The following is a 27624-nucleotide window of genomic DNA, read 5'->3' as shown; positions in this document are numbered from 1 at the left end:
TCTCAAGACAGTGGCAACAGCAGGCAGATTGGGACAGGTGACAGTGGCGACTGTCCATGTGTTTCTGTAGCAAATGGTCTTGGGTGGCAAGCCCCTCTTAGTTCGTTCTTTCAGTCTTGTATTTGCTAGTTCTGAGAGTAAACATTTGTTATTTTTAAAGAAGACATTCTAACTGGAATGTTTTTAATAATTTCTAATCTAATCTTTTAATAATTTCTAATCACTTGAGCACCTGAGTCTGGAGCAATGTGGCTCAAGTGAGTTCAGTGCTCAGTACTGCTTTTACCCCTCACCCCTTCCCCAAATTTACATTGCATTTTTTGTCAGAAGTGGGAAGAGAGAACATTCCTGCTTATTTTCCTCCAGCTCTGGAGCAATAAATTCCAGGAATTGCAGTTCCGTGGTTCTTCATTTTCCATTGTTCTCCTTATGTGGGAAAACATTATTTGGGTATAATTTTAGATGCTGGATATATTGGAACAAAAATCAAAGGCAGGTAGATCTGTTTCTTTCCTTTGTGTCCTGGACTGGAAGGACTTCAAGATAAGTCCGTGAATCTCCCATCTTGTATGGGACACCACCTAACCCAGACTGGTGAGAGTACTTTAGGGGTTATCACAAAACATTCAACGTTTTCCTATCTATATTTCTTTTCAGTGACTGATACCATTTACAAGGGTTTTTTTTTTTTTTTTTTTTTTGGCCAGTCCTGGGCCTTGGACTCAGGGCCTGAGCACTGTCCCTAGCTTCTTCCCGCCCAAGGCTAGCTACTCTGCCACTTGAGCCACACAGCGCCACTTCTGGCCGTTTTCTGTATATGTGGTGCTGGGGAATCGAACCCAGGGCCTCATGTATATGAGGCAAGCTCTCTTGCCACTAGGCCATATCCCCACCCGCAAGGTTCATTTTTTAAATGTTTTCTTTGAGGGGAGCAAGAGCTACGTGATTGCTAATAACAATCCCTGGTAGATAACAGACAGATCAAAACAAAAAATCCAGAGACAGTTAACTAATAGTCGCTTATTTTGGAGAACAAAGTATCTTAAAAAGCAGAGCTGAGGCCTGGCTTAAGCCTTTTCTATTTTCTTTTTACAAACTGTGGCTCAGGGTTCCAACCCAGGGTCTCCTGCATTCTACATAAGCGCAGTACAACTGAGATTCACCCCTATGTCTTTTAATTTGCTCAATTTGAGAGGCATGACAATTTTAGCAGTGTCTGCTGAATTAGACCATGGAACTTGAAGGAACAAAAAATTACTATTTTTTTAGGGATTAGGTCTTTTTGCCTAAATTCAAAAAAGCGCTAGTGCCTACTAAAGTGTTTAAGTGCTCTCAATACTTTATTTTATTGTGTCTTCACAGAGACACTGTGTACATATGTACATATGGTGAAATCTAAGTTTGGAAATGTGAAGTAATTATCCTGGTGTCTTACTGTCATGATGATGATTTTACTTTGTTTCTCATGCTAATCCTGCTACTACCACCCTTGGTCATTTTTGCTATGTTGCTGTTGAAAATCAAGGCCTTGAGCTATATATACTTGTAGCCCACTCCAAGAGTTCTATTAAAGAAAGATACTTCTTGCTGCCTGTTGAGCTGATGGCTCCTGCCTGTAATTCTAGTTACCCAAGAGGCTGAGATCTGAAGATCACACACTTCGAAGCCAGCTGGCCCAGGAAAGTCCTTGAGACTCTCATCTCCAGTTAACCACCAAAAAGCCAGAAGTGGAGCTATGGCATAAGTAGTAGGGTGCTAGTCTTGAGTAGCAAAGCTCAGGGACAGCACCCAGACCTTGAGTTCAAGCCCCAGGACTAGCACAAAAAGAAAAAAAAAAGATACTTCTTAATCAAGTTTGACCCCTGAAAAATTATTCATGCAAGTATCACGACATGTTAAATTTCTATTCTGCTATGTTTTCCAGCCTTCAGAATTACAATGACCTGTGACTTCAGAAGGATTATATACATAATCCTTGGAATCAATTCTTTATCAACCCATTCATTCTTCACTTTCTGTATTTTTTCTTTCTTTCTTTTTTTTTTTTGCTAGTCCTGGGCCTTAGACTCAGGGCCTGAGCACTGTCTCTTGGCTTCTTTTTGCTCAAGGCTAGCTAGCACTCTGCCACTTGAGCCACAGCGCCACTTCTGGCCATTTTCTGTATATGTGGTGCTGGGGAATCGAACCCAGGGTTTCAAGTATACGAGGCAAGCGCTCTTGCCACTAGGCCATATCCCCAGCCCCCACTTTCTGTATTTTATTTTGCCCTCTGTCCAGTTTTTTTTTCTAGTTTAGAGAACAAATATTATGTAACTTCATTGAAAGTGAAGTAATTTTAATTGATGGTATGAATGAATAGCCTCATTTTCTCAACTGGCAGCATTCTATTAATAGATGGAAGCAGCTGCTTCTTTTTTTTTTGCTTAGGAGAAACACTATTGTTCAGAGCTACCAGGTGAATGTTCCTGTGGGAAAGGATGAGACTTTTGTAGTGCTATGTTTATCTTTCTCCAACCAAGCTGTTTTCTTATGTTAGGAAGGACCCTTCCTTTTACCTTTAATACCTAAATATGAAATGTGATAACTTATTAATTGATCAATGAACAAACAACACAGTTAATAAATGGGCAAATGAACACAGTTTTTAGAGAAGTATAAATGGCTAATAAATAAATGAATTTGGCAAGGATGAGAAGGTAGAAGAAGGGGAAGGACCATTATATACTGTTGGTGGAAATGGGAAGGTAAACTGATTCAACTACTATGAAAATCAGTGTGGAGATTCATAAAAAAAAACTAAAAATAAACCTACAGAACCTTGTGATCCTGTTAGCCAGTTTTCCCAAGTAAATCAATAGACAGTAGAGGTACTTAAAGTCCATGTTTATTGCAAAACTATTCTAAATATTCTAAATAGCTAAGCTGTAGAATCAGCTTATGCACCAATAAGTGACATATGGATAAAGAAAAAACACACACATACCCATACACAGAACAGAGCATGATAACAACAATTATTACAATGGGACATACATGTAAAAGGGAGCATGTTCAAGAAGGAATTAATGGGAAGGAGGAGGGGAAAGGAGAGAATGGGTAGAAGATAGAATAATAATTATCAAATACTGCTTGAAAAGGGAAAGGAGACTAGGGGAGGGGGTGAACTTGTTCCACATTGCACACATCGATGGAGTTTTCATGATGAAACTCCCTTGTACTATTAAGGTATGCTAATACAAAAAGGAGGGGAAAAACTTTATTGTATGTAATATGTAGTTCCCTTGTTTTTCTTTCTGTGAAACTGTCATTTGAATCTGGGAAATAATTTTAGTCTGTGATGGCAATTTTGATAATTTAATTGTAGGCATGCAAAATTGCTTATCTTCCTGTGCATTAAATTTGACCTCTGATGAGTTTAGCCCTTGATGAATGAATCAAGAATGGTGATACTGGGGCTGGGAATATGGCCTAGTGGCAAGAGTACTTGCCTTGTATACATGAAGCCCGGGGTTCGATTCCCCAGCACCACATATATAGAAAATGGCCAGAAGTGGCACTGAAACTGTCTTTTAAAACTAGTGTTTTAGTTAGTATAGCCTGATGCTGGTGGCTCATGCCTGCGATCCTATCTACTCAGGAAGTTGAGATCAGACTATCAAGGTTGGAAAGACTGAAAGAGAGAAAAAAGACTATAAGTGATTTTGAATGAATGAGAAGTAAATATGAGGCTCATTTGAAAATTGTACTGTAGCAGATGTACAACAGCTTTGCTTATTCTAGTTTTTTATGTGTGTAATAATTTTTAAAAGTTTGATATTTTTCCCTGTGGTGTTATTAGATATAAATTATGTACATGTTATTAAATATAAATTATGTACACTAGAGATAATGGATGGAGAACAGATAGCACAGTGCTTGGCAATTAATATGTAACTGTTGCTGTGTATAAATAATTACCTTATATAAAATTTGAACATGGCCACACTGTAAAATGTTTCTCTAATAATTTGAAGTGATAGTTTTGAAACCACTATTTCAGTTTGATAGGTTACTAAACTTGTGAGGCATGATGTCTGTCTACAAGAATAACAAATTAAGCCCAATATTGGAATAGTAAACAGTGCTAGAATCATAAAAATATGGATGTCCAGTGTATTTTGTCAGGACAGTTAGCATTGTTAATATTAAAAAGCAAGCTCTCACATGCTGTGAACACATACAATGCTAAACAATAAACTCTAAACAAAATATTCCTGTTGAAAATCTTTATGTAATTCTCTAAATTATTAATATTATAATATATTTGGCAAACTTTAAAAAAACACAGGAAGAGCGTCTTTCTTTGAGGAGTCTGTTTTCACCCACTTGTGGAGGAAAGGGCAAGGGTCACTGGGATAAGCTTGTTTAGTGTGACATCAGTTGAATAAACCAGCTGTGAATAATTGTCTCATTTTATTTCCAGCTGTTTTGTTGAGCTGTTATTTGCTCTCAAGGTATTTGGGTATTAATTAAGTGGTGACTCATTACAAAGGAGTTCTATGTAAATAAAGTTACCCAAAATAAGACATTAAAATGGGTGGTGTGGTACATACTTTTTTTTTCTAGTATAACTGTTAAAGTTAGAACATTCTTTAACTTAGAGGAAAACACAAAAGTGTGTGCTCATGATTTTCTGTTTTATACATAAATAGAAATAAGTACATCCTTTTTTGGCCTAAATATTGTTCATTTTTAATTTTTTAATTGCCGTTATAATATAAGACCTTTTTGTTTATGTTTCTGGTGGTACTGGGTTTTGAACTCAGGGCCTCACACTTGCTAGACGGGTACTTTACTACATATTTATTAGTCTTTAGTCCTGTCACAGAATAATTTTAATATTTATGGTTATGCCTAAAGGCATTTGAAGTGAGGTTACTATTCATGAGTATTTAATAGCAGATTGACTATAGCAGGTGTTTTATTTTAGTTTGGTAGTATTTGTGAGTTTTTTAAGGAGTGAATACTTTGGAAAATTTGAAAAAAATTATAAAAGATAAATAAAAAAGGGAGGGAAGAATGAAGGTAGCAGCAGGAAGTGTTAAGTGTGGACCAGTGTTCTTAAGATATGAAAGAGGCAGAGGCTCAACCAAACAAAATCCTGCGAGTCTCTGGCAGTAGCAGGGAGGTAGTAGCTGCTGGGTGGACCATAGAGCACTTCTGGATGGAAAATGCATTTGTTTTATAACAAACACTGGCCCCAAGTGCATCTTTCCCTCTTCCTTGGGATTGCAGTGTCATCTTTTTTCTAGACCTTAGGATCACTCTAGCTAGGTAAGTTAGTCAACCTAGTAGTTTGCTATAGAGCTTTGGTGCCACTGAAGTTCTACAATTCAGTAATCAGGCATTTCCTAGTGGTTACGGGGAATAGAGACCCCACATATGTTTCTTTTTTGGGAGCATATGACTTTTACTCAATAATGTCTGTATTGTGTTGTTCCACAGATACTAGTAGATACATTAAAAAAAATGCCAGGGAAAACTTGAACGAATGATAAAGTCCTTATGAATGGCACTTGAATACATGCTATGAAGATGGAGAAGGAACTCATGACTGAGTGAGCTGCAGGGCTTCTCAGTTTGTTAAGATACCCATCAGGACAGAGTGGGTGAGGATGCCACAAGGCAGTGGCAGCTGCTTCACCAGGGTGGTGGGGAGGTGGAAGAGCAGAGCTACCCTGGGAAAGCCTGGAGAAGCCTGGCTGTCACAGTTGAGGTTGGTGATCAGTGGGAGTATTTCCGTGGGGGGTGAGGGGAGCAGCCAGAATGCTGCTTCAGGTCACTTGATATTACTTACACAAGACGAAAAGGAGGAATGTGCTGGGACTGTTCACACCACTGAAAACAGAATGGAAAGGATAGCAAGGGACAACAGGACTGAAACTAATTAAATTGAGGAAAAACATTTAAAGAGCAACTTGGAAAAGATAACTTCTAGGGAGGTTACATTGGAGTAGCTAGGATTGGGGCCAGCAGCAGGAGAGAAGTCTGGAGGGTATGGCTATGCTTGGAAAGACTTGGAGGAGGAAATAGCTGGACCCTGTACTTACTGGCTGTCTTCTAAAGTAGCCCTTTCCTTTTAAACATTCCCAGTAGACTGTCTCATCCACAAGGAACCATTTTTGTCTGCATGCTAGTATATTCTTAGCATGTAGAATAGTGCTATAATTCTTGACACAGGGAGGAAAAGAAAATAATTTTTTTCTGAAGAGACTATTAGTGATGTTGAAGGGACTTTCAGTAAATTTAAGGGCAGAAATTAGATTCCCAAAGGTTACACAGTAACTGGGTAGTGGAAAAAGTGATCAAAGAATGCTGACAGAAAAGCAGAACTGCAACTCCAGGGCGGGGGGGGGGGGGGGGGGGGGGGATGGGGGGGATGGGAGTGTCCTCTGGTAGCTTTCCAAGGTGGGAAACCTGTGCATTTGTGAGAACTGAACAGAGAACGCAGTGTTAATAGATTAAAATTGAGCTATGTGCTGCTATTTCATGTTCAATTCTACATGCTTGAGTGACAAGTTTCAGGAAAAACACACAAAAAAAAGTGATATAGGGAAAAGTACTCATACCAGAATTAAAAAAAATTATTTGTAAGAAAATATTTTTTGATCAGGGCAATAACAGTGAGGACAGAATCAACCTGAGTATTTTGAGGGGAGGAGTAAAGAAAGAGGAGAGTACTGGTTATTCAGACAGATACTTTGCAGTTAGGCCTTTTTCACTGAATCTTTACAAGGTTAGTCTGTCTTCTTGGTCAGTATCTGTATATTTGGTGATATCTCCCCTGGCATGATAAAGCAAGGGTTGTAAAGGTTGTAAAAATGTATGACATTTTAATATGTGTATTATTTTCTTCCATAAAAGATAGACAAGGGCTGAGGGTTTGGCTCCTGTGTGAGGCTTTGAGTTTAAATCCCAATACTGCCTAAAACAAACCAACAGCCAGATAAATAAACCAATAAATAAACTAATACCATATAAATATCCTCATTCTAGAGGATTGAGAACTGTAATAGTTATTAGTCTCATTTGTTGAATTTAGGCAGATAGGAAATGATACATTAGCACAGGTAGTTTAATGTGCTGTATTTTTGTAATAATTGATTACTAGGTTTAATTTACTAACATTAAAAAAATAAAGATTAGGTATAATGGAATGAAGTCTAAAATAAGGTATGTTAGTGTTCCTTAAAATTGGCCATGTTGACAGGTAATTTTGTGACATGAGGGTGCCAGTGCCTCAAAATATTTTTAGAATTGAATTTAGGGTTTCTATCAGAATTGCTTGGTGAGTTCCACCAAGAAGTGACTGACTTCTTTATACTATTACATGCTGTTTTTGACCCTGATCATGTTTCAGTAACCTAACTCTTTCTCCAAGCCTAGTTCTGGGGAGCACCGAATGTTTTCTGAAGCTAAAAAAAAGTAAAATAATGGTTAATTGTAATATCCAAAGACTGTGCTTTGTATTACTCATCCCTCTGCATACTTCAACACCAGGGCACTACTGTGAATGGCCAGCAAGCCCAGAACACTTTGAGTTTATACTCAGCCTGGCCTTTTCCTTCTCTGTTTGCCCCAGTTGACCATATGGTTAGTGGTGGGCTCTGGAGGCAGGGCGGGAGGCCAGGCCTTCACACACAGTCTTAAGTACAGAGTGATTCTGCTAATCTGGGTTTTGTATCCAGGGATTTAGCGTACTTATTAGTACTTTTTTTGCAGAAGGCATCATGATAATATATTACTATTGAGCTGTAGTAATTATAATAATTCAATAAAATATGTTTTGGAAATGACAACACTTTATTCTTAAAAGACCTGGCTCAGACAGATAGGATCTAATGCCATTTCATGATGTGTAGTAGGTACATTTTGTCAAGTGAAAGAGTGCGGGGCTATAGACGGTCGATTTTTTTTTTTAATATAGTAATTTATTTGGTAGGCAGCTTGAGTATGCAAGGCTAGAAGAGAAGAATACATAGACAGGACATAGACATTTGGAATTTCGGTGGTTAGAAAGCATTTGCTGGGTTTGGGAGTAAGTAAACTAATAATGCTGTGATTCATAATTAGATCTCTGTCTTGCATTTGTGAAGATCTCTTATTCTAATAGATTCTGATTCTGCTAATCTGGGTTTTGTATCCAGGGATTTAGCGTACTTATTAGTACTTTTTTTGCAGAAGGCATCATGATAATATATTACTATTGAGCTGTAGTAATTATAATAATTCAATAAAATATGTTTTGGAAATGACAACACTTTATTCTTAAAAGACCTGGCTCAGACAGATAGGATCTAATGCCATTTCATGATGTGTAGTAGGTACATTTTGTCAAGTGAAAGAGTGCGGGGCTATAGACGTTCGATTTTTTTTTTAATATAGTAATTTATTTGGTAGGCAGCTTGAGTATGCAAGGCTAGAAGAGAAGAATACATAGACAGGACATAGACATTTGGAATTTCGGTGGTTAGAAAGCATTTGCTGGGTTTGGGAGTAAGTAAACTAATAATGCTGTGATTCATAATTAGATCTCTGTCTTGCATTTGTGAAGATCTCTTATTCTAATAGATTCTTTTCTCGTCTTTTCTTTCTTTCTCCTTTTCTATTTTTCTTTCTCTCTCTCCCTATCTCTTTCCTTTTCTCTATTTTTTTTTTAGTTTTTAGTTAATTTGTTTCTTTGAGAGGCAAATGTCATGTTCTAATTTATTTATTTATTTATTTATTTATTTATTTATTTATTTATTTATTTATTTATTTTTGCCAGTCCTGGGCCTTGGACTCAGGGCCTGAGCACTGTCCCTGGCTTCTTCCCGCTCAAGGCTAGCACTCTGCCTCTTGAGCCACAGCGCCGCTTCTGGCCGTTTTCTGTATATGTGGTGCTGGGGAATCGAACCTAGGGCCTCGTGTATCCGAGGCAGGCACTCTTGCCACTAGGCTATATCCCCAGCCCAAAATGTTCTAATTTTTGTAATGCCAATTAGCACTGGGCTTTTCACAGTGAGGAATCAGTAATTTTGAGTCTAGCAGTGAGCTGTGAATTAAGACAAGAGAAAAAAAATCTGAACAGATTTTGAATGTTCCCAACTTACAGTCTCTTGAAATTTTAAACTAGAAGTTATTTGTAATAGTAAAAAATGCATATTGTGCTTAAGTTTTTCTTTTAATTTCAAATTTAGTTTTCTACTTAAACTTATAAATTGCCTAGCAAAACTTGGCTATGAAAAAAAACCAACTTGGCTATGGAATAGCTCAGTGAAAACACTAGTGCTTACTCTCAGCAATATTAACTGTATGTCACCATGTTTTGTACAATAGATGTATTGAATATTCTTCCTATCTAACTGAAATCTGGTATCTTCTGACTAACATCTCTTCATTACTTGTCCCCTTAAACCACCCTTTCCTTCTGTTTTCGTGAGTTTAGACTCTCCATATCAATGAGATCACTCAGCTTTTGGCTTAATACTCTCCAAGTTTATCTTGCTGTTTTGTGTGCTTACCACTTCTTCGATATCTATTCATTCACATTCAAGTTGCCTCCATCTCTCTTCCATTGTGAATAGTGCCGCCGTGAACATGGGAGTGTAGTTTTCAGGATACTTATTCACTTCCTTTGGAATACTCTGGTGAGATTGTTGGGTCATATGGTAATTATGGGTTTTGTTTTTTTCAAGAACCTCCATAAGTTTTCTCTCTAATGGCCGCACTAATTTTAATTTACACTTCCAATACTTCCTCCATCAGTACAAGTGCCTTTTTTTCCCCTTTATATCTTTGTCATTGCCAACTTTTTAATGCATCTTGACTGGTTTGAGCTAGTATCTACTACGGTGAAGTTGAATTTCCCTACTGATTACTGATGGGAACACACATTAGTTATATCTTAGCTGTGGTGTCTTGAGGAATATCTGTTCAGATTTTTTATACTTTTTTTTTTAGTATTGAAATTTGAACTCAGGAACTTGTGCTTGATTTCTCCAGCCTCTTTTTATGACATTTTTTGGGTGTGTGTGTTACTGTACCTGAGGCTTGAAATCAGGGTCTGAGTACTGTTCCTGAAGCTTGAAATCAGGGCCTGAGTACTGTTCCTGAGCTTTTTCATTCAGTGCTAGTACTCTACCATTTGAGTCATAGCTGTATTTCTGGATTTTTTTTTTTTTTGAGATAAAAGTCTCATGGACTTTGTTGCCCCCACTGGCTTCGAACCAGGACCTGCAGATCTCAGTCTTCTGAGTAGCTAGGATTACAGGCATGAGCCACCTGAACTCAGTTATATGTTGATTATTTTAAAAGTAGGGTCTTTTTTTTTTAAACTTTTTTTTTAATCTTTTCTTTTTTGGTACTGGGGATCGAACCCAGGACGTTGCACTTGCTAGACAAGTGCTTGCCACTGAGCTACATCCCAGCCTGTTAAAAGTAGGGTCTTGCTTTATTTCTCCTGGCCCTGCTTGGCAGCAGTCCTACTGTGCTTTCCTTATCAAATACATGATTAGCAAATATTTTCTCCCTCCTCTCTATATTGCCTGTTCACTCTTTTCTTTGGTATAAAGAAGCATTTTGGTATACTATAATTCCTTCTGTCTACTCTTGCTTCTGTTACCTGTATTTTAGGAGTCCTATCCAAACCATCTTTGATGAGACCAGTATCATGAAGCTTTTTTCCAATGTTTTTTCTTCTAGGAATTTTTACAGTTTCAGATCTTATTTGGCAGTCATTTACGCATTTGGGGACTTCCCCCCCACCCTTCTATATGTTGTAAGATAAAGGTTTCTCTGCATGTGAATGTGTAATTTTTCTAGTACCATTTATCAAAGATCTTGTCCACTATTGTGTGTTCTTGGTATGTTTGTCATAAATCAATTCACCATAGACATACAAAGTGAATTCTAGGCTCTTTTCTCTTTATCTCTTCTTAAGCTGTTACAGTGTTGCAGCAAGTGTATTTGACTTTAAAGAAACAGAAGTTTATCTAACAATAATAAAAACTAAAATCCTTCGCCAAGTATGTTGTAGAGGTTCTCTGCAGCCTGACACATTTTATCCAGTGGATTTTGTCCTGGAGTTAATTCCTCTTCCACTCTGTGGTGCCCCCTTGCTTTTCCTAAGTACTTAAAAAAATTGCAGCAGTAAGAACTGTAGCCAAGCTCAGGAAAAGACAGTGCTACTGTGCTCCAAGGTTCTGTTGTGAAACACTTTGCAAATCCTAAACCTTGGTCTTGCCCCCACATGCAGAGACTGAAAGGAGCTGGTTGAAGGCTGGCAGGTAAAGGACTTGATTGCCTACTTTCTGTGATTTGTGTGCTCTTCCTTCAGCTACTGGCAGCACACAGAGCCGGGATTGCCTGTCCCCGCCTGAATATTTTCCCACGTTTTCTGCAGATTTTCCATTCTGTTCCAAACCTAAGGTTCAGCTGTTAGGCTTAATTGATTCATGCTTTACAAACTTACAAGGAAGGGGCATTTTATCACTACATTAAACACCTAGAATGCCTTTTCTTTGGAGAGTTTTGATATAAAATGAGCTGGAAGTAAGTAGTAGGACCGTGTAGGCCAGTGTCAGTGGCACCAGTGCCCCAAGGATTAGGATTTTATTGAACAAGAGGTAACATTACCCACCCTCACCTACCATTAAAGAATTAAGATACCAACAAAAGGTTGACAATAACAAATTTAAAGAAAACTCAAGAACTTGTTTCTTTGAGTAGTAAGTGAAGCAATGACGTACTGACCAGGGCATTATAAGCAAAGAACAGAAAAAGGGGACGGTTATGATTCCCCAATAAAGGTGAGCTCTTTCAGGTGAATATGGGATCATCAAGGATGTGACCAGTGTCCTTACTTACTTATCTTCCCACTGTGTTGGAGATTTGCAGATGGACTTCAGTTGAAACTTGTGCTCTAGCCTTCTCTGAAATTTGTACTTTGCTAGGAAGACTTTGCGGCTTCCTCTTCCTTCTTCCTGTATGGATCTGCGGTTCCAGGACCTAGCAGCAGATGTTCAGAGCCAGCCACCTTTCTACCACAGCTCTGAAGCCACACAAGTCTTCGCCATGGGATGAGAAGGGAGGACTAGCAGACTTCTCCTTTCCCTCTCAGTTCTGATGATCACGGCCTGTGATTACATCAGGGACTCTTGTTTTCTTTTGACTCCTGGAGAATCTAGGTAATGGTTACTTGAGGGCTTCAGGTGTGCACAGTGGCGTTGCAGCGAAGGCGTTCACCAGGGTCCATTGGTAGGTAAATTTCACAGTCTTTGGAGTTTGTTACATAAATGCACACAAGTTACCTGTGACACTCGCATATTCTCTCCTCTACACACGTGGAGGAGGAAAGAACAGTTGCTGGTACAGTAAATAACAGTGTTCGATTTTTTACCTTCAAAGAAGAGTTCCAAACCATGATTTGGGAGGCTGATAGGTACTTTAGAAACTGCTAACCTGTGATTCTAGTGATGCATTTGATTAAAAACTGTGAGCATATAATACCTGGTTTAAAAGTCCCTGTTTGTTTCCATAATTGAGAACTGTTTTTCTGTGACTGCCCAATCTCTTCACCACATGTTGAACTAGCTCCATGGCTAAGCTGCTCCTTTTCTGCCCCCTACCTTTCTTAAATAGTTCTGACTGAGACCAGTTCAGAGAAGTACCTAGCATTTCTAGCATCCTAACTCATTTCTGACTAGCGAAAGGGAAGGATTTAATTACATATGTGGAATTTTTCATTTGCTTCTCCTGTCCTCTTGAGATATAAAAACTTGGAGACTAAGTAACACTATTGGTGGTGGAGTCCTTGGTAAAACATTTCAAGATGGACAAAACAGATGTCAAATTATTTTTGTCTTTTGTCCTAGAAAAATGGCAGCAATGAAGTTTTCTCTGTCTGAAAATCCCTTCCATTCTGAGAGCACTTCCTTTTATTTCTTAAGAGGCAATACAGAGCCTATGTGTCCTCAGTGACCTGTTCAGCTTGGCCCCTGTTAGGTCGGCCTTAGCTCTGCCTCTTTAGGACCATTGAGTTAAAAAATAAGATGTTGACTGAGCCCAGGAATTGGGTTGACGTTAGAGACACTTGAGGCTTCCTGAGGGGGTGTGTACATGTGTGTATGTGCATGCGTGTGTGTGTGCATGTGCGTGTGTGTGTGCGCGCGCATGCGTGGGTCTGCACAGGCTTCAAGGCTTCTTTTGGCACGGTGGAGATTCAGTGCAGTGATGCATGGTAGCGCCTGCTTCTCCATTCTGAGCGGTCTCCACTTAAGTACAGCCAGACCATCCATAGGAAATGAGTTAAATGTCAAGCCCAAAGCTTGTTATTGAATTGTTAGAGGAGAATTTAAAGGGTTGTATTTAGTCGATTAAAAAAAAATTAGAATTAAAAGTAGTCTAGGAATAATTTTATTAGAGTGAAATGTGTGTGTCAGTGTGTCTCAGCATATACACAGCTGATTGTCCCTTTTTGATGGTTTCACTTGATCAGATACTTAAATGTAAGTTTAAAATAACATTCATTGCCTAACTTAATGATAGAGATCAAAACCAGAGCAAATGATCTTCATATGCATTAATCAGTACACCTGCCAGTAAAATTTGACTGAATTCAGTCTGAGAGATGAAAATAAGCTAGTTACTTTAAAATGAGAGTGTGTTTTGTTAAGTGTAGTCTCTTTGTTGCCTAAGCCATGAGGGTTCCTGGAAGCCCCAGACCTGCCTCAGATCCTGGAAGCCTGGGAGAGTCCATGAAATTGATTTGTCAGCAAGGGCTGGTTTTGAACCACAATCCTCAGATCTCTACCTACCTCCTGAGAAGCAATTACTGATTTTTCTAATGAGAAGTTTTAATCTACACAAATGACGCTCACTTGTTTATATGGTGATTCTCCCCAAGGATATGACAGCAAACATAGGATGTCATAGGTCTCGTGGGTTGCCAAATAGAGCATTGCACGTTGGTGATCAGAACCATATCATTTATCTCTTGTATTTTCACCCTAAGAATTAAAAGTGACACTAAATCTGTATCCCTTGGAATCTGTTACCTCCTCTCTCTTGACCTGGAACTGCTCTGCTCTCCAGGCTGCCTGGCACCAACTTGAAGTCACTGTAGGGTGGGACAAGGATGTGTTTTGTTGTAATCCATTAATCTGTTTTGCAATTTTCCTGTTAAGGAGGTATTTTATTACTTTATAATTCTATCCGTGTAGAATTGTTCAAAGCCTCATTTTTTTTTTTTTTAAAGAAACAAACTAGAGTGGCTTTCGGAGTGGAAAATTCCCTGGGAACTTTCGGGCAGCTCTAGGGAGCAGCTTGAGTCTTTCTCTTCCCTAAAGCAGTATGTCTCAGAAAGAACAGGTTTCAGAGCCTCTGCATGGGGGAATCAGTAACAGGAGTGCTGCCAGCTGCCTTGTGTGTCTCGATAAAGTCACACTTCTACCTTTCTTATATGATGCAATAGCTATTTAAGAATTTTATCGAGAAGTATACCTGTGCCGTGGGCCATTTTTCCTTTGGTTTTTAAAAAGCATGTGGTAATGTAACTCAGGGTGTGAGTGTGGGGATGTACAAAATGCCACCCAGTGATGGCAGTCCTGTGACCTGCCCTTTTCCAGGACCGTGATGCGAGGCCAGTTTATAGTAACATTCTGTCCTTAGATGCCCCTGGCAGGGGCTGTAAGAAGGAACCCACTGTTAATAGGAGTGCTCGTGATATATCATGTCTCTGGTTTGAGGAGAAAGGAATTATCATGTCCCTTGAGGTGATCCTTAAAGACTAAGTTTGTGTTTGTGCACTTACCTGTGCTTATTTTTGTTTGTGCAACTTACACGTGCTTCCTAGACCTATTTCTAGTTTTGGTTCCAAAAAAGGCTATTGGATTGTTCTGCCACCATGTGGCCATTTGCAGAATTGGCGTTTTGTAAAGCTCTGAACTTGAAAATGGAAAGCCTTGCTCCCTCTCTTCTTTCACTGTTCTTGTCGCTCTCAGACGGTGCCTGCTGCCACACAGTAAGGGTTCCCTCACCCAGAACACCCAGTCTGTTGATAGATTGAATGATGAGATGGGAGGGGAAGAGCACCTTTATTCAAACATTTTCTCTGTTGGATGAGATAAATAATAGTCCACAGCAAGTAAAGTGACCACACAACGTGCATATAGAGAGCCTCATGTGAGTGACAAAAAGCAGTAGAAACTTGAATGACCCCCCCAAAGCAGGCTACCATTGGCTACTATAATCTTAGCTATGTGTAATCTTAGCTACTCAGGAGGCTGAGACTTGAGAACCAGTCTTTGAAGCCACCTGGAACAGGAAAGTCTATGAGACTCTTATCTCTAATTAATGATACCCACCTCTTACCCTACTCCCCCCTCAAAAAACAAAAATACAAAAACCTTCAGTGATCCAGGAAGGAAGGAAGTGGCAAGTGGGACCTTGGAGAAGAGATTTACACTGGGGAGAGAGAGAAGATTGTGGTATTTGACTTTATTGGACAGCCAGCCCGTGTGGTTTGAACATAATGTGCTTGACACAGAGCCAAGGATTCTATGCCTGCAGTGTAGGCAGCCTCCCTCCACCCACTCAGGAAGCCCGTGCTGCCTCTCTGAACACATTAGAAGCACATGCTATACAGTGCTATGCTAGGCGCTGTGGGACCCACCGGGGAAATACTGCAGTCAAGAGCTCCTTCCAGAGGATGTAGCCTGACAATCTGCTATTCATCTGTTGTATTGAATTGCTCCAGTGTGATGGTTTTTCTTCAGATGATGCTTTTACAACTGTACTTCAGTTGAAACATGGATATTTTAGAAGAAAGCATAATACAACCCTTTAATTTGTTTTCTAATTTCACCCTTGATCAAAATATAAATTAAGACTTGGAAGATAATTTTGATAACCTGATGTGACTTGAACCTATGGGAAACTTTTTGTAATTGTAAATATTTAAAAGATTGAAATGTAATTACTTAACCCTGATGCAGTGTCTCATGCCTATAATTATAGTTACTTGGAAAGCAGAATAGGAGGATTGACAGTTGGAAGCCAGCTCGGGCAAAATGCAAGATCCTATCTCAGTCCACAGGCCAAATCCAGGATGGTCCAATCAAGAAACAAAAATATTTAAGACCCATTCTGAAAAATAAAGCAAGAAGGGCTGGGAGTGTGGGTCAAGAAGTAATATGCTTTCACAGAAAGGCCCTGGGTTCAACCTCTAGTACTTACTCCCCTGCCCCAGAAGAAATGTAATTATCTAAAGGAATTTTTAGAATTTAGAAAGTCTGGGATAAATGCAAATTAATGGAATACATGTAGGGGTTTTTTAAAGAAGAATTTTTTTGGATTCTTGATTGGAAGAAAGGGTCTCCCAGGCATTCTGTCACTGAATTACTTAGTCCCAAAACATCATTAAAAACACTATAAAACAGTTTTGAAGAAGTGGAACTGTGGTTCAAGTGGTAGAATGCCAGCCTTCAGGAAAATAAAAAGCCAAGTGAAAGCATGAGGCTCAGAGTTCAAGTTCCAGTACTGGCAAAAATAAATAAATAAAAAACATGTGACAACAGGGGGAAAAAACACCCCCAAAACAAAAAAGCAGTTTTGATCTATGGAAGGTAGTAAACTTGTATCAAAGAGGAAAATATTTGTTCTATGTTGTCACCCTTATATTTGGCCTTAGTTGATCCTTCTTGGAGGAAGAAATAATGGTTGTTTAAAATAGAATATTTGTCCTGCTCTTTACTTCCTCGTTCTAAAGTATATGAGATTTCAAGCCAGTGCCATTTGGCAAGTATATTAACAACAGATGTGATAAACCACATTTTGGTTGTGTTTCTTTTTAAGCCTAGAATTAGAGGTGCACTTCTACCCCACCTGGATTGTTTGTTGAGATAAAAGCTCTCATTAACATTTTGCCAATGTCCTCAAACCACAATCCTCTCAATCTCTGCCTCCAAAGTAATTGGGATTATAAGGTATGTACTGCCACATCTAGCAAAGCATAGAAATTATTCTGCTATAAAGAAGACTAAAGCACTGTCATTTGTAGGTGAACAGATGGAACTGTGTAGATAACTATGTTACGTGAAATAAGCCAATCTCAGAAAGACAAGTATTATATACATTCTCTACCTGTCTAAAATTTTAAAAAACAGTTTAAAAAGGGGGTGTGGGGTGGATGATCAGAGACTAGGAGGGTACTAAAGGATGGGAAAGAAGAGGGAAGGAGACAACAGAAAGAAAGAAAGTGAATATGATCCATGTACAACATATGTATGCATGGTAATGTGAAAGTTAGATCCATTAATTAGTATAATCAACTTATTAAATAAATGTCACAAATATCCAAGATGGTGCTAATGCGAACTGCATTTTAGGTCGGATCCACATAGAATAAATAACAACCCCATGGTGGATCTTGGAGATAGGGAACTATGAATGGCTGCTACTTGGTGGGGACTTGGGTTGTTAGTGGTGGTAAAAATGTTGTGAAATCAGCGATTATGATTGTACTAAATCAGTGACTTTTATATCTTAAAAGGTTATATTTTATGCAATGCAAATTATGAATCAATAAAGCTGTTGGTTTAAAAAGGTGAGGTTTATTTTACAAATATTATCAGATACATTTGTTGTGGAATTTTCCTGGGATTTGGGGAGAAGAAATATCCATTCATTCATCATTCATTCATTCTTTTCATATCCCTGAATTTCACAGACTATAGTCCTGTGTGTGCATTGAAGTCCTAAAATGCGAATTCCTAGCTGGCTTATCTTATAGGAGTGTAATCAGCATCTTGTATTTTTATCTATTCTGAACTGTCAGGAATATATCTGAATCTTTTTTTTCTTCCTATTTTCTCCATTGTGATCTAGAAAACAAAACAGGTACATTTATATTTTAAAAAAATTTAAATATTTCTAGAAATTTCATTTAGGTAAAAAGTGAAAAAAGGAATTTGTCTTCAAAATTTTTGTGATGAAATAACATGTATTTGATTTATATCATAGAAATAATTTGATTAATCATGGTGTTAACATGTATGCTTTGAAATGAAAACTTCGTACTTTCGTTGGGAGTGGCAGAGAACAACTTCTGAGGAATTTGTTTTTCTTAGTAAGCCAGTTTGTTTTATATTTTAGTAATGTTTATGTTATTTTGTTTTTAACATTTTAGCAAGGATTTATTTTAGTCTAACAGGATAAAGGAGGGAGAGATGGAAAGGGAAAAACATTTCCTGTTCCCCATGCAGGAAATAGGAGTAAGGACTCTTGGTAGTGTTTATTTTTAGTATTTCTGAAAATATGTATTTTTAAAAGCCAAACGTCTTTTAATTTGTAACTTGTTTGAGAAAACATTTTCCCCCTCTGACAGCTCTAATAAGTTCTCTCCTTTCTTTGAAACAGGATCTGGAAATAGTCTACTCCTATTTACATGGCATGGAAGCCTTATCGAACCTGAGGGAGCACCAACTTAGGTTTGTCACTTTAATATTACTTTAATGATAGAATGCTAGGATTTTATGTGCTTACCTATTTAGAAGTAGATTTAAAGAAAGCATATAAAAACTATTTCATCTAGCCTCCTATACATGCTTTGTAAGTTTTATAAAATTGAATTCAGCTGTGTTTATATAATACTTTTTTTTTTTTTGCCAGTTGTGGGCCTTGGACTCAGGGCCTGAGCACTGTCCCTGGCTTCTTTTTGCTCAAGGCTAGCATTCTGCCACTTGAGCCACAGCGCCACTTCTGGCCATTTTCTATATATGTGGTGCTGGGGAATCGAACCCAGGGCTTCATGTATAGGAGGCAGGCACTCTTGCCACTAGGCCATATTCCCAGCCCCATATAATACTTTATACTATAATACTATAATAATTGTATAATAATGAATTTCATTATACTTTGTACATAAATATATATAATGTACTTTGATATTATCCCCCCTCACCCTATCCTCTTCCTTTTTAATAGTCTCCCTCATTTAATACTTTTTTGACCTTTCTGTCATAGTAATAATTTTTCACTCCCACCCCATTTGTCTATATTCTTCTCCATGAAGTAAGTAACCAAATGGTCATATGCCATTTGGTAAATATACTGAATGGGGCGTTATTTGCTACTCCTGGCAAATTAAAATGTACTATTTAGCACTCAGACACATTAGAAAGCATGACTTTCTAGAAAGAATGGCTGTTCACTATTATATATGAATGGTATTGGAAAGAATGGTTGTTCTTCCACACTGTAGATAGCATACTTGCTCCTGTGTGCAGTCTGCTTATAGGAAAACTGCCATATCTGGAGAAGAGTAATTACAGTAGCATCATTTGTAGTTACCCGAGGTTCAGAAGAAAGAAATTATTTTTGTCTTAGGTGTAAATAGGTAGTAAATTAGGACACAATGTCTTGTTTCCTTCTACTCTGGCTAGTTTTGTGGCAGTTTTTAATTATGAAAGGCATACTTTTCCTATGTATTTACCCTTTACTCTTTAAACACTAATTAATTTGTGAGTATGCCAATTTTATATTTGGTTGTTAATTGAAAAAAGTATCAAGAGAATTGTTAAAACATAAGGAGTGCTTCTAAAATTAAAAATTTAATGAAAATCATTTAAATTAAAGTTGATTGCAGATTAAATGTATAAAAATTCAGTCAGACTTTGTAAGAAAAGGCAAAGCCATTAGGACTTTAGAAGATGGCTCAAATTAAAGCTAGAGTAATTTTTTTTTTTTTTTTGCCAGTCCTGGGGCTTGGACTCGGCCTGAGCACTGTACCTGGCTTCTTTTTGCTCAAGGCTAGCACTCTGCCATTTGAGCCACAGCGCCACTTCTAGCCGTTTTCTATATATGTGGTGCTGGGGAATTGAACCCAGGGCCTCATGTATACAAGGCAAGCACTCTTGCCACTAGGCCATATCCCCAGCCCACTAGAGTAATTTTTAAAGTGGGTAGTTTTCATTTGATATTTTGTGATGTTTTCTTAAGACAAAAGTTGTAGTATTCGTTTAAATGAATGCAGTTAATTTTCAAGTACAAGAAAAATGAATGTGAAAGTGAATGTGAAAAATGAATGTGAAATCATATCCCAATGTACATATAGAACCGTGCATGTGAAATTAGATATGTTGAACATATGATGTGTTTATAGTATATCTGGTTATAAAATTCTTTAGTTGCTAGAATTTTATATGATCAATTAATGGAAAAGTTGATAACTACCAAAGTGAACTTAACCCAGTGCATTTCTGTGCACACATCAGCCAAAATGGAAAATTTCAAAATTGCCAAAGTAGACATAATACAATGCATTTCTGTGGACACATTGACTTTCTGCTATTTGAAAGGTAATTTTTGGTTAGAAATTCAAAAACGTACCTTTGTGTACTTAAAACTTAAGTTTGTCTTGAAGCATGTACAGATTTAGTTTTTTGGCCTGAATTTATAGGGAGAAATCTCTCAGATGTGTCCCTTATTCAACATATGTTGAAAAGTCATGTTTATGGAAACCATCAGCTCATGTCATGACTGAGACACAGGGACCTTTGTTCATTCAGATGTTAGCATTTAGACATGGTAAGAGTGGGTGGTAGCTGCCCTGACTTTGGATTGAAAAGAGGAGGCAAGATTTGAATAGGGCAACGGTGCGGAGGTTTCTAAAGAGGAGAGTGCTCCAGCTATTCTTGTGTTGGAAACACCCTTGGGACAGGAGCCAGCCAGGCCATATAGCAGGTATGGTAGAGTCTGTTTGCAGTGGAGGAGTTTGCATCTTCTAAGGGCAGAAGTGTTGGACAACAGGTTGAAGCAGGATCACATTGTGGTCATGATAAGGGAAAATGGTGGGCGGAGAATGGCTCAGATCAAGTCATTCCATGGGAGATGGTGAACTTGGCAGTTTTAGAGGGTGGATTTTAGAAGCAGGTGCTGGTAGACAGACAGATGTGAAGAAAACACAGGAGACAAAGGTGATGGCTCTCTCCAAAGTTGTGAGCTTAAATGTTTGAGCACTGATTTTGGGAAAACAGATTTTGGGGAGAGATTCAAGTTCTGTTTGAGCTGGTGGGTAAAATTACTTAAGTATTACTGAAGAGGGCCAAGGACCTGCCCAGAGGAGCAGGGAGGGGAGAATCTCAAGGAGGTAGAAAGTGTGATCAAGTAAGCTCAGCGACAAAGCAGGAAGCCGAGGACTGGAAGCCTTAGGATGATGCTGTGGAGAAGCACTTGCCAGATGCTCCAAGTTGCTGAAGGGAGTTAGTGAAGGACCAAAAGTAATTGGAACTAGGGAAGGGTAGGGGAATATCAAAATCGAGAGACAAAGGTTGAAAAGACAAACCAAAGCAACAGCAATACTTGTAAAAAAAACAAAACAAAACAAAACTATATGCTGTAATCCAACTGTACAACTCATGGCGGGGGAGGGAAATGGGGAGGGCGGAAGGTGAGGGGGAATGAGGGAGGAGGTTACAAGTTGGATAAGAAATGTACTCACTGCCGTATGTATGTGTATCACATTGACAATAAAGAAATAAATAAGTTAAAAAATAATTAGGTAATAAGGAGGTTCCTGCTTGCTCTAGAGCTTTTTCTTTGTAGTTTTGGGACCAAATGATGGAGAGAGGGAAGAAGGTAAGAAAAATATGGAGATACAGTACACACACAAACACACGTGTATGCATGCACATACATGTGCCACACTCCCGTGTGCGTGCACTGAAAAAAGATTTTCTGTACTAGAAAAAGCAAAATGTAGATAATAACAAGAAGATACATGGGGTTCAAGAGGAGTGTCACCCAACACTGGAGGTGATGCAGGCATGCACTGCATGTTAATGGATGTATATTAATAGAGAGAAATGGGCAGAATGTAGGTGAAGGTGCTAAGTTGGTGGGAACACAGAGGTCCAGGAATGAGGTCCCGGGCTCCGGAGCAGCTGGGGTGAGGACAGGAAGCAAGGCAGAGATTGTTACTTCTTGAAGGTCATTTTTTTACCCCCTCACTCTTTTTTTTTGTTGTTGTTTTTTTTTTTTTTTTGGCCAGTCCTGGGCCTTGGACTCAGGGCCTGAGCACTGTCCCTGGCTTCTTCCCGCTCAAGGCTAGCACTCTGCCACTTGAGCCACAGCGCCGCTTCTGGCCGTTTTCTGTATATGTGGTGCTGGGGAATGGAACCTAGGGCCTCGTGTATCCGAGGCAGGCACTCTTGCCACTAGGCTATATCCCCAGCCCCTACCCCCTCACTCTTGACTGCCATCCTTCCCATGAAGAGTTGTGATTGTGCCCATTAAAAAAGTCTGTGTATTTAGTGATGTGTATACAAGCTTTGCTTTTGTGATATTCAGTTAGAATGTTTTGAGGAAGAGCTTGAGAATGAGGACCTGGTACCAGTGTATAAGGAGTGGCCCCAAGTCCTGTAAATCTGAAAAAAGTGGCAGGCAGACCCAGGATGGCACAGAGTACTTTACTGGGGACTTACTGACAACGCATGGTCCTAGTTGACAGCAGAATCAATGTGAGGACTTAGAAAGTTGTCGGGATAATAGTGAATGCCTTTAAGCTAAGATGCACTGGCTTGTCTTAAGCTAGTATCAAGGACATGAGGACATTGCTGGCATTTCCGGCACCATGCTCTGGGTGCTCCATGTAGACACTCAGTGTGGAAGAAGGGGCAGACTAGGGTGGTCACTGCTGAAGATGGCTATGGTAGTTGCGTATTGAATCCCTGGAGCACCTAAGACACTCGTGCACTCGCTATAACCTCGCTATAACACCCAGGAAAGATGGTTGTGGCTTTCCGGGTTTTATACCGCTTGTAGCATGGCTGCCCGGGTCCAAGGTGAGGGTGGTGTTGAGAGGTCCACTTCAGAGCTGCCTTTCTCCACTGTTTTCATTCTGATTTGAACTTATGTATGTATATGTTAGACAATTTTTTCACACTTTCATATGTCATAATTCTTTGCTCAGGATAAATCAACTGAGATAACAAATCATTAAGCCTCTGTGGTCCCCAGGTAGTTATTGGTTGTAAATACTGAAGTTCTACACTGCTGAGAAATGCTGCTGCTGAGAGGATGAAGCTGGCATCTTACTAGATGCTTTTCTTTACCAGATTTGATTTCAGGTTTGTTACTGCAACTGCCAGTAATCATTTTGGGGCTAGTCAATAATTGTCACGAGTCATGTACAATAATCTTAATCACCCAGAATTTGTTTTTTAGATTTGCTGGTATACTTGGAATGACAGATGTTGAACTCAAACTTTCTCTTCTTTCACAGGTTAATGTGTGAGACTGTGCGCTATGAACGGCATGAAGCAAATGAAGTCCTGTACTAGTAGGTGTCACTTTCCCTCTGTTTCCTTCATTGTTTTGGCTTGCTCCCTCCTGACGGCTGCCTAGTTTAGAGATGGGAAAAACCTTCCCACTGCTTCCTGTTGTAAAACAAGTATACCATCCTTTTCTGATAAATTCACATTTGTATGTTTCTCTCTCACATATGGGTTAGAGGTACTAGTTCATATGATCAGGTGTTTTGACATTTTGTCATTATGAAACATGATGTAGTATACACTCTTTTTAACAGAACAATAACAACAACAACCCGCAGCCACATGAGCTGACAGGTGAGAAAGCCTGAGTGTGGTGGCTCAGTTTATGCTTCTCTTAATAGCAGGAAAATGAGCTGTCTGCACCTCCTTATCTCCTTAGGTATAATTTCTTTTAAAAATAGCATTGGCATCTGTTTCAAGATGAGTTAACTTGGTGGTTTTTGTTTTTGGTGCCAGTACTGGTACTTGAACTTAAGGCTTTGCACTATCTTTTTTGCTTAAGTCTAGCTCTCTACACTTGAGTCATAAGCTCCACTTCTGGTAGTTAATTGGAGATGAGTCTCATGACTTCACCGCCCAGGCTGGTTTTGAACTGTAGGTCTCTGATTTCAGCATTTTGAGCAGCTAGGAATTATAAGCTTGAGCCACTGGTGCCTGGCACAGTTGACATATTTCCTTAAAAATGACAGTTCACTTGTTTGTTTGCTTGGTGGTTCTGGGGATTGCTAGGCAAGTGTCCTGCCACTTAAGCCACGTCTCCAGCTCTTTTTGCTTCAGTTTGATTTTTAGGTAAGGTCTAGAGCTTTTGTCCAGGGTCCAGGGTCTGACGGCAATCCTCTTGGGTAACTGAGATTATAGGCATGAGCCACTGTCTCAGTCTTGTCTCTGCATAACATTCTCCTGCTGTCATTTGTTCTTAATTTCCACACTATGTCAGTTTAATGCTCAGCAACATTTAAAGTGCTCAGAATTTTTGTATCAGAAATCGAGCCCCTGGACAGAGTACTGAATACCTTGTTAACTGTAACCCTGTACTGTGCCTACTTCCACATGTCTGGCTGGACACTCTGCTTTCAAGAGCACTGTGTTTAAGGGCTGTATGCCTGTTACAAAGGAGGAAATTGCTCTTCCTAAATGATGCACAGAGGACTACTTAGTTGCTTAAGGCATTTTCACTGAAGTCTTTATAACTGTTTTCACTATTGTTGGGTTTTGTGTTCTCAGGGCAGCCACCTCACTTCTCTCTTTGTGCTCACTGCCCCTGCCCTTCCGCGCCTTGCTGGAGCTCTGCCATTTGCCTGCTGCTTGTACTCCAGTTGCTTCCTGGTGCCCCTTGCACAGGGTACTTTGGACTGTATGTCCCATCACAGAAATCCTGCCTTGGTCTCTCACCAGTCTGCAGTGGTTTCACTAGTTGTTTCTTTTCTAGGCATGGTGGCAAGCTTTTACTTTATTTTGCATTATAGTTTAGATTTGAATATTAAAAAGTACCTCATCAGTTCAAGTCCCAGCATTGACCCCCCCCAAAAAAGTATCTCATCTAGTGCTTACATTGTTTTATTACTTTTCCCCCCTGCAAAATACTGTGTTACCTTCCCTTCCTTAATCAGAAAGATGCACCCATGAGTTGGAAGTCTCACTCCTATTCATGTTTTAGTAAGCTTGCATGTATGTGAAAAGAAAATGGTGAAACTAAGGCTTTCATTTATTTGAAAAAAATTATCTTTAAAGAAGTACCCTTTGCATAGAATTGTAGAAGGGTTATTCAATCACGAGACCTGGCCTGCATGTGAAAATTTAGGCCCCTAGACGTGCAAAACCTCCCCCCCCTTCAAGAATGGTTATATGTATGTGTGGTGGTGCCTAAAGCATTTGTTAGATTTACTGTTTTTATTAACTTTTAATTTGGGGGGGGAGCAGCATACTGGGATTTCATCTTCCTGTAATTGAATTGCTGCCTAATGAACATAGGATTTTCTGAAAAACTTTAATGCTGAATTAGTGCTTTTTCCCTTTAAAAACTTCAATGCTGAAATAGCGTGTTTTTTTTCTTACTGGTAGAATTCTTGGTGACTTTAATTTTCTTTATATATTTGTCTATTTAAATAAACTCCGACAGTAGTTAAGTACATTTTCATTGCTAGAAGAAGGGTGGTGCAGTTATGACAACCACCATATGCAATGAAATAGTACTTTTTCCATTCAATGTCTAATTCTAAATGTGAAGTCATTTCCTTACAACATAGAACTTTTGGGAAGCAGGACAAAACCCTCCATCTTTTATGTCTTTAGTTACTTTGTAGTTCAGTATTGCTCTTCTACAGGTGGAAATGTAAACAAATGGCAGAGCCTGTAGCTCCTGGTAGAATTCTTTTTGAGACCTGCTTCAGTGGCAACCCTGTGTGTACTCTTGTTTCTTTTGGAGTGGAAGGACCAATATACTTCCTGGTACCTTAGGTTGTTAATGAGCTTACCTTGTGTGATTGATTAGCCATAAAAATGAATAAGACATGTTTAACTTTGACCTTATAGCTTAGAACCCCATTGGAAGAGGATCAAAACAAATGTAAATACTTATCAAACTCCCTCCTTGGTGTGGTAATAGAAGTGATGTCATGTGTTTGTGAAAGGACCAGAGTTACTGTGTATCTGGAAAGCCATCTGCAGATTGGCTGGCAGCCATGGTCAGAGCTTCCTTTTTCATCCTGGAACAATTGAGGAAGTTGTCTCCAGCTCCTGAGAGCAGGATAGCCTTCAGGCTAGCATGCTGTGGGCTCTCTTGCTACAGGCCTCTGTGTCATTGCATTCCTACTATGCAATCTCGGAGTACCAGGGATTGCAAATAACTATTTTCCCTGGGGCCTTTGATATGGTTGTGTGTATTGAAGAAAGTCCAAGCTGTTCAGAGGACTGAAATCACAGAATAAGAGAGCAAAACGAAGGCCCTGACCTCGGCCGGCCCCGGAAGACTTTTGAGGGAACCTGCAGTATGGCTATAGCAGTGGAGGGTGGGCAATGGGGCTTTTGTGTTCTGGCTCTGCTCTGGGATGGAGGTGGTGTTTCCTAGTCCTGTGTGGGGACACAGGTGTTTGGTGGTTTAGCTTGCTGGATGTGGCCTCTGGGGCTTCCTGTTGCTTGGGTCCACTTGGCTATTGGAGCCTTTCTGAGTTTTCTTCTCTTTCATAGTGTGAGATGGTCAGCCTAGATAGTAAGATTCCTGTCTGCTCTTATCCATAGGCTAGCAGCTAGCTGTGTGACGTACATATCACAGAGCTTTCTTTTTACTGTCCCCCACTCTACTATGTGAGTTGCTTTTGTGTCTTTCCCCTGGGTGATGGCTGGTCCTTGGAGGCCTCATGCGACTTCGGTCCCTGCCTGCTGTCCTCATAAAGTAAGTATGGCTTCTTCTTTTGTGTTTGGTGCCTGCTTGTGTTTCCCACATGGAGTGTGGAGAGCTTCCTCACATGAGGTTGTCTGGTTGGTGTAAGACTTGGTGGTCAGTTTGCCTTCCTCATAGCCCAGTGGACCCACTCCCCCCTCTAACTTCTCTGGTCCCAGATTGTGTGGTTTTGTGGGCATGGGTAGTCCATTGTCTCTTCCTAGCCTGAAGACTTAGATGTGGGTATCTGTGGCTGGCATTGGTGAGCTAGGTTACCCACAGCCATCTTCCTGCCCCTGCCAACCCTGTACTGCCGCAGCTCTTTTTTTTTTTTTTTAACTGTCATTGGCAATTAGGCAAACTTTGGCTGATGGGGCTCAATTCTTTTCATCCTTGTCACTTCAGCTTGATCAGCTCTCAGATTCCTGCTTTGTAACCCAACAAGAAGTACATGCTCCTTTGTGTGGGGACATTGCCACCTTGTGTTCTGCTGTAGTATTGCTAAGAAAGTTTTTTATACTCTAGACTTATCTTAGTGGGAAGTTTAACTTAAATATTTGGTTGGTTGGCTGATTCACTGTCTGTTGAGTTTATTATGAAAATATCTGAGCAAGAGATAGGTGTTAAGCAGTGTATATTTGGGGGGTACTGAGGAATTAGGAGTTTTAAAGCTAACAGGAAGTTCAGATAATTGTGACATTCACAGCTGCTCCGTGTACAAAGTGTACTGGGGAAGCAGGAGGAAATGGTTCACTTTACCTGGACAATAATTAGCCACTAAGGGCTGCTGGTTGTCAGTCTGGAACTTGAAGGATGTGCAGTAAGTTTACTAAGAGCAGGAAGAGCAGATTCTCATGTTGCCAAGGCTCTAAAGCTTGTATCGAAAAGTGTTTT

General features: G+C 39.4%; 1 protein-coding gene across 10 annotated transcripts in view; it reads left to right on the top strand.

Annotated features, from left to right (window-relative positions):
* Positions 1–27624, top strand: part of Rapgef2 (Rap guanine nucleotide exchange factor 2) — a 207160-nt gene that overhangs the window by 38027 nt on the left and 141509 nt on the right. For all 10 annotated transcript variants that reach the window (XM_048364253.1, XM_048364252.1, XM_048364249.1 and 7 more), the window contains exons 2-3: positions 18436–18506; positions 23300–23356. In XM_048364253.1, coding sequence (XP_048220210.1) covers positions 18436–18506; positions 23300–23356 — 128 coding nt within the window. The remainder of the gene's footprint in view (positions 1–18435; positions 18507–23299; positions 23357–27624) is intronic.

The sequence above is a fragment of the Perognathus longimembris genome, chromosome 16, assembly GCF_023159225.1.
Source record: "Perognathus longimembris pacificus isolate PPM17 chromosome 16, ASM2315922v1, whole genome shotgun sequence".
In the NCBI taxonomy this organism is placed as follows: Eukaryota; Metazoa; Chordata; class Mammalia; order Rodentia; family Heteromyidae; genus Perognathus; species Perognathus longimembris.
The sequence above is the reverse complement of the archived record's forward strand: the minus strand, read 5'-3'. Positions and strand labels throughout refer to the sequence as shown.